The 8,113-nt window shown below is 28.9% G+C and overlaps 1 protein-coding gene across 1 annotated transcript; it reads left to right on the forward strand.

Moving 5' to 3' along the window:
* Positions 1-5,356: 5,356 nt before the first annotated feature.
* Positions 5,357-6,988, forward strand: LOC101513106 (uncharacterized). The gene has a single exon (XM_004510173.4). The coding sequence runs from the start codon at positions 5,630-5,632 to the stop codon at positions 6,530-6,532; it is 903 nt and encodes a 300-aa protein (XP_004510230.1). The 5' UTR covers positions 5,357-5,629; the 3' UTR covers positions 6,533-6,988.
* The last annotated feature ends 1,125 nt before the right edge of the window (positions 6,989-8,113 follow it).

Genomic DNA, 8,113 nt, shown 5'->3' on the forward strand with positions numbered 1-8,113 from the left:
TCTTTTAAGTTACTTTATGTTTGCATTGTTAGTCATTTATCTTATTTTCGACAATAATTAATTCAATTGAAATATTTTGATCATTAAAATTCTACTAAATGCTACAACAATTCATAATAATCATTCAAAAAATATTCAACAATATGTTACATTTTATATTTTAAAATTCTTGATTTTCTTTACAGCAATTTAAATTCACGTAAAACTTTAAAGATAAGGTAATAAATATATGTCCACATATTCAATGTTTTTAACTTCTTTTATATGTAAAGTAGTTTAGATAGTCAAATCGTTGCGACGTTTTTATTAGATCTTAACATTTCATTAGAGCAATTTGAGAAACGAATATAACTTAAATGATTGGATCGGAAAAAAAAAAAATAAACTTAAAGGACCTAAAAATAGAGTTAAACTAAAATGACTAAAAGTGTATTTTTGTCAAAAAAAATTCAAAGAACAACATGGTAAATTAGCCTATTATATCATATTATTCTTTTAATTTTTTAAAATATCAAATATATATCAAAATATAGACTTAATCTTTCAAACACATCCTTAAAATTTTGAGTAATAGATATAATATCCAACTCATTTGTATAATTATTTTTAGTTCAATGTAATGATCTCTCAAACTCTCCTTGAAATCCAACAATAGATCAACTTGCAAAATTGTTCACTTATTTTCATTCTTATTAACAAAATTTAAAGAAAATGTATATACAAAAATCAAAATACATTTATTTTTCAGGACAAAAATATATTTAACCATTTTTTTTTACAATGGAAGTTATACAAATATCTTTTGCTACTAGATATTATTTCTCTAGTAAAGCACGAGTTTCACATGACTTTTGACAAAACTCACACAGCAAGCATATGCAATGTCTGGAAATTATTTGAAAGGAAAGGCAAAGAAATACGTGTGGCATTACAAGATAAATTTGGGGGATTATAAGACAACATTCTGTATAACACACTTTCTAGCTAAATCAACATAGTGGCATTACTAACCCATGCAGCTTCCAATTTTCTTGGGTCTTCATGAAGTTCTTGCTAAATTTCTGAGGGATTTAACATAATATTCATAATTATTATAGATACAAATTAAGTTATATCATATTTACATTAGAAGTCAGAAACAGGAGATGACGAGATGATTAGGATCAATAGAGACCAGAGTAGACTATTTTCATTATCGTCAAGATTTTCAATGATATATATGGTTAACCATTTTATAGGTCTACAATTAAATAGTTACATCGATGACATTGATCTCTCGTTGGACTGACTCATCACGATGGATTTAAAAACAATGTCCAACATATAATTAATCAATTAATTAGTAGTTAATAATAATTGACAAAAAATTAATAATAATAATAATTATTATTATTATTCTATAATTAATTAAATATTTAATCTAACATTTTGGCATGTCTTCAAGCACCTTGTCTTTTTTATTTATTTTTTCTTTTTTGAATTAAATTGAACAAACATGTGTCGTGACATTTTTCATACATAGCTTAACAACACCTCAAATAGCTGATAAAGATAAGTGTCCAATCATAATTTAGGATTCATATTTTATTTCAATTCAGTATTCAATGAATTAACATATATAACACTATCTTAATAACAAAGGTAGGATTGAGTGACCTTTGAAAATATTCCTGAAAGATAGTTTTGTTACGCCTTTTTCAAAGATTCCAACAAAAAGTCATGAAGGTAGTAGTACTATGTCATCTTGGATTGTCTACTTCCAACAAATATAGAATAATTCAAATTTAAGTTTAGTGTTTTAAATTTTAAATAAAAAATTATAACTTTTTAGATCGTGCGATCAGAAATAATTGAACAATCGCTTGTATATTTTGAAATGTTAAAAATATGTGAATGCGCTAAAAAATTAACATTACATAATTCAATTTTATCTCTATCACTAAAAAATTTATATTACATAATTCAATTTTGTCTCTATTGTGTACATGTATAACATGTTTCTTTTTACGGTAAAATAAATTTCATTCAACTTTATTGGAGTTAGGCACACCATGGGGAGGGAGGACAAGGAAACATAGTGCCAACTTGGATCCTCTCTTCAATTTTAAGGTAGGAAAACCCAATATTTAAAGATTGCACCCAAGATTTAAAAATTGCTTGAATATTTATATACTATCTATCAATGAGATTTCATGTTAATAATGAGATTCAAGGTTAAGCTTCTTTATAGAATATGAGTTGATTCCTTACGAATTAAACCAACATTCATTGATATAATTTTATATATATTGACATTATGTACTTGGATGAGATGATTCAAATTTGTTTCAACGTAATCAAAAGTGATGAGTTCCAATTAAATAATAAGAATGAACCAACATTAAAACTCTTAAAGGGAACTTATTCGCCATTTGTGATCATACTCAACTTAATGGATAATTCTACGAATTCTATTGGATTTTTAGCCTCATTTTCTCCTTATCTCATTTTCTACTAATCTTTATTGTCTATATGGTATCTAGAGTTTGAGTTAATCCTCTTTCAAATGTCTCGTCATCATTATATTGTCGAGTTCCCCAAAATTTGGAAATGTAATAATAATTTTTATGATTTCAATGTTGTTCTACTTTCTCTTTTTCAATGCGGTTGTGTTTTGTTTGATATTTTTGTGATTGGTTATTTGGCTGTTCCTCTCTCATGTTCTCGTTTTTCTTTTGGTCTTACATTTCTATTGTTGAATTTCTTGTTGGTATGGTTCTTAATTTGATTGTGATAGTTTGATACAGCGACTCCTCTTTCTTCAGTTGCTAATATGTTGGTTGTTCCTATCTTTATTGTCTTTGTTTGGTATGAATGATGCTCCTTCTTTGGTTGTTCATCTCGTTGTTGGTTCCACTCTTTAGTTGTTGTTTTTTCTTCTTTGGTTGCTCCTCTTTTTGTTTGTTCCTCTCTTTATTGTGATTGTCTCGTATGGTTGTTGATCTTTCAATGTTTACTCCTCGTTGTGTTGGATCATCTCTTTATTATTACTTGATATAGTTGATGTTCTTTCTTTGGTTACTTATCTCTATTGGTTATGTTATTAATGATTTAATTTGATCTTCTCTTTTAAGATATATTCGTAACAATCTTAAAAGTTTGACAAACTTAATTTTAAGAGAACGTGTTAGAATATTAGAAACATGCGTTTTAAAATTAGTTTTTAATCTTAAATTATTTCTTATAATTAGATTTTAATATTATATATTATATATTATATTATTATTATTATTATTATTATTTGTTGATGATTTATGATTGAATTCATATATCCTTATAAATAAAATTGAGTTTGTGAAGTGGTGAATAGTTCAACTTATTTGATGTAAATATAAAAGAATTGGAAAATTTGAATTCAGACAAAAAAAAGAAATACTAAAATTTTCTATGTTCCTTTTTCTTTTTCCTCTTCTATCTTTTTCCTATAAATCTCGATTGTTATTTGTTGACAAGTCTATTCAGTTGTAGGTCGAAGATGAACAATTTACACCAAAGAGTGCAAGACATTGAATTTGACTCACAATATAATTGACATATCTTTATACGGTATTATACTTGTTTTGAATTCTTTAAACGTCACTTGTATAGTGAAATGTTTTAATTATATTTCTTTTTAGAAACTTTTAAAGCTCCTAAAAATATCTTGAAAAAGAAAAAGAAGTTTATTAATTGTAGATAGCCTAGTAGCAATCCAATCAACCATGTTCACATAGTGTCAACATCTTCTAGCTAGTGGCTAGTGCTATTGCTACCAGATGTACATTTTTTACATTCAAATTACAATAATTGACATCTATTGTTCTTTTTACTTTAGACTAGTTTTTTTTTTTAGTGGAAGAAAAATAAAACCACAATCAGCAATTATTGCAAGTGTAGATCAGATCATAAATGCCTAGAAGCCTAGAAGATTAATTACCTTAGTGAATTTTAAATTGGGTTACAACTTTTACATATAAATTTTGTATTATTTTAATATTATGAATTTTTATTGCACACTGCAAGATGGATTCATTAACCATAAAGGGTTATGACGGTTTCTATATTATTTTTCTAGTTGCTTATTAAATTTTATTTCTGCAAAATCTAAATCAACACTTTGTGTTTGGTGCAAAATCCAATTCCAAATGCCAAATCGATAGAACTTCTATATGGCCCAGTATCCTATTGTGAAGGGAGTTGGAAGAGACAAAAAAATAAGTGACATGAGTAACTTAGTAGAGTTTTTAATCTCAACTTAAATTTTTATTCAATGGCCAATAATTAATTATTTTACTCTCATAAAAAAAATATTATTCTCATTAGATATATCTCTTTTATTATCCTTTGAGTTAACAATTAAGAGTGAAATTTAAATCATTTGTGGTATTAGGGCTTAATAAGAATGACAATCTTGGATAATGTTGTAGATATATTTAGGTTGGTATTATCAAAATTTCCAATATTATATAAAGAATTCCTTGAATTAGATTTGAGGAGAGTGAGATTGAAGCTCATCAAACTATACAATAAACTGACAAATTTGCATTGCTTTATTTTGCAAAGCTTTATCGATGTTATACAACATACAGTTAAGCCTTTCTTATTGTTCTAGTGGATTTATTTGTAGCATTTTAAAAGTTTGAACTTACAAAATGTTGGTGCCGTTCATTTATTTATTTTCAAGTAGATAATGTTTAAAAAGTGGTCTCAACATAACACGTTTTATTTTCGTTCAACTTATTTTTTACAAAATACGTACAATGAAACGGTCTAACATAACAAAATGTACATGACAGGGATGTCTATGCGTTGTAAAGATAACCATCAACATGATGAGTTCATTGTGACTCCATTGGCTTTGGAATATCTATCCATTGCATAACCAAATCTTGTTAACATTTTATTTAACCTTTTAATTAATAAACAAGAGTAATTAACATTCAACAATCCTCGTCGAAACAGCAAACTTTTCCCTTGTTCTTATCAAATAGCATTAATTAATCTATTCAATTATCAACTAACAAAACAAATTATTTAGACTTGGCCCCTCACAAAACAATGATTCAGAAATGTTAACATTGTAACAAAACTCGACCTTCCAGGTCACTAAACGGCAACCCCTATCCATCAAAACGACCCCACCTTTCACTAACTTCCTTATCCAACTACTGTCTCATTCCACACACGTGCCAATCTCGTGCAAACTCACCCTTCCCTTACACACACTTGTTGAAATCGCACTGTCACACGTAACAACTAACCCAAATAAGGAAATGAATATGCCAAAGCATCTATATAACTACATGTAATAATGTGTAATCTCAGCATATCCTTCTTTTTAATTTTGATCTAAGAATATACCTATTATTTAATGCTTTAACTTGGTCAAATTCATTTATCACACAAAAATTGAATCAAAATACCATCAACTTTTACATGTTTAAAGTCTCAATAGTTTCCTCGAATATTCTCTAGAAAATTCCAACAATTCTCATCATCTATATAACCAAACTCTCACACTTTTCCTTCCTTCACAAACAAAGAACCCATTTGCACCCAAAAAAAACATAACCCGAACCCGTTTTCTATTCGAATCGATAATTTATCAGCGATGAGTTTTGCTAGAAAGAAACGAATCACAGATCCGTTCGACGACGAAGCCAAAGCTCGACTCGTCGGCGGTGGTCTCCGGCCACTGAGCGGCGTCAGTAGCGGAAGCGAACATTCAGGCGACAGCGAATGCACTTCACCGTCGCTCTCTGAACTCGTGCATGGTTTCCTCGAAGACGATGACGGAAACGAGTGCTACTCATCTGGAAACGATTTCGACTCGGAGCGAGTTGACTCGGTATCCGATTCCATGGACTCGGTTGAGGATCTACTTAGGTTAAAGTTAAACTCTGAAAATGATAATGTTGATTCTTACAAGAATCTTCTTCGCGCGCATGTTTCCGAAGCTGCGGAGAAATTCGCGTTTCTGAAAGAACGAAACGTTTCAGTTTATAATCGAAACCTGATGTCGTTTTTGCGTGAGAAGGGACACAATGCGGCGATTTGCAAGACGCGGTGGGATTTCGCCGGCGGACTCACCGCCGGCAGCCACGAGTTTATCGATGTGGTGCGATCTGAATCGTCCACGTGGCAGACTAGGTATTTCGTCGAACTCAATTTCGCCGGACAGTTCGAAGTTGCGCGGCCGACGAGCCGCTACACGGAGGTTTTGAGTTACGTTCCTGGAATATTCGTCGGAACTTCGGAGGAAATGAAACGCATCGTTTTGGCTATGTGTGGTGCTGTGAAAAGGTGTTTAAGGAGTGGCGGGTTATCTGTTCCTCCTTGGAGAAAGAACCGGTACATGCAAAAAAAGTGGTTTGGACCGTATCGTAGAACCACAAACCCGGTTCATGGAAACCCGGTTCCAGTTAACGTTTCCTCATACAGCGGAACCAAATGTAGGTTACTGGGGTTTGACGACGCCGTTTCGGAGACCAGGCGCAGCGTTGCGTTTGTCTGAAAGAGAAAATGCTCGTGAATTTTTGAATTTTTTATTATTATTAATAAGTAGATAATTGGATTGGGTCGATTTTGTGAAACTGTGTACCTTTAATTTTTAAATTAAGGAACAGGTGAATGAAAATGATGGAAGTTTGAGAAAGATAATTTAATATGCGGCAAATGTACATCGTCTATAATTTATCTGCGGCGAGCAGAAGGTTATTTACATGCGTGTTGAACCATTGGAAATATTATTGTTGGGACCTGAACTTTAAACTTTTGTCTCATTGAAAAATCCAAAACCGTTCATTCAATGAAACACAGAAGTGGAGGACCATGTCTGAATTTCAATATTATGTAATGGTAAATATTTTAGCTCCAATAATTTATTTTAGAACAACATTTCTAGTCCTTGTATTGTCTTTTTGTACCTCTACTAAATATATAACATTATACATTTTTTTTAGAGATTTAATTTGTTGTCAAAAATAGTTTATAGTTGTTTTAACATCTCAGACCAAATCGATTGATATTTTTATGATAGATTTGTGTTTTTTTTATTGAATCAAATATTAAAATATTTTATACTTTTAGAAATTAAAATGATAAACAATTTAATGATAAAAAAATGACATTGGATTTGTATTTTGAAGATTGAGTTGGATTTGAATTTTGAAGATTGAGCTCCATTGATGTCATGATACACATGTAAATTTCTTTTTTGTAAAGTTATTTATTCTAAAGTTTTTTAATATTGAACTAAAATACTATTCTGTTTGATTTTAAATGTTTTAATTATAATTTTACTTGCTATAATTTTAATGATTTTTTAAATTGGTCATTCTATTTTAAAAATTGATAATTTTAGTTAATTTTTTGATTTTTTAATTAAAAAATAATCATGTGGGATACTTCAAATCACGTAATACGACGATGATGTAGAATAATTAATATTCATTAAATTATAATAAAATATTGTTAATATTGTTAAAATTTAGTTTTCAACTTCGAATTTTTTCATATTTAATTAAACTAATGACGTATGAATAATTGATACATCTAGATAGTTTTATATCATAGAATTGTATATTATGTTACTAAAAATATGTCAAATTATTATTTTGTAGTTTAAAAATCAAAGGAAGAGATTTTAAATTGTCAGCTTTTAAAATAAGAAAACTAATTCTGTGAATTAATAATAATAGAGGAACTAAAATTGCAATTAAGTCATTTTAAATCATAATAAATTATAAATTACTTATATTTTAAAATAGATTTATATATATATATATATATATAGAAATGAAAGAAAAAAAACTAATAATTTTATCAACTACTTTTTACTAAGCGTTGTATATATATCTACTATTGTTTTAAATAAAAAGATGAAATTTTAAAAAATTGCTAGTGACATACAAACATTCATTGTACAAGCATTAAGAAAATCATTCATATTTTTCAATAATGTGATAATTATTGTAGAATGACGAAGGTAATTTAGAAATTTAGTCTTAAAAAAGTTATAACAGTGCAGATAATATGGTCTCAAATTATAACAATGAAATACAATGAACTTTTTTTGGGGTGGCAAGTATCATCA

The sequence above is a fragment of the Cicer arietinum genome, chromosome 7 (genome assembly GCF_000331145.2).
Source record: "Cicer arietinum cultivar CDC Frontier isolate Library 1 chromosome 7, Cicar.CDCFrontier_v2.0, whole genome shotgun sequence".
In the NCBI taxonomy this organism is placed as follows: Eukaryota; Viridiplantae; Streptophyta; class Magnoliopsida; order Fabales; family Fabaceae; genus Cicer; species Cicer arietinum.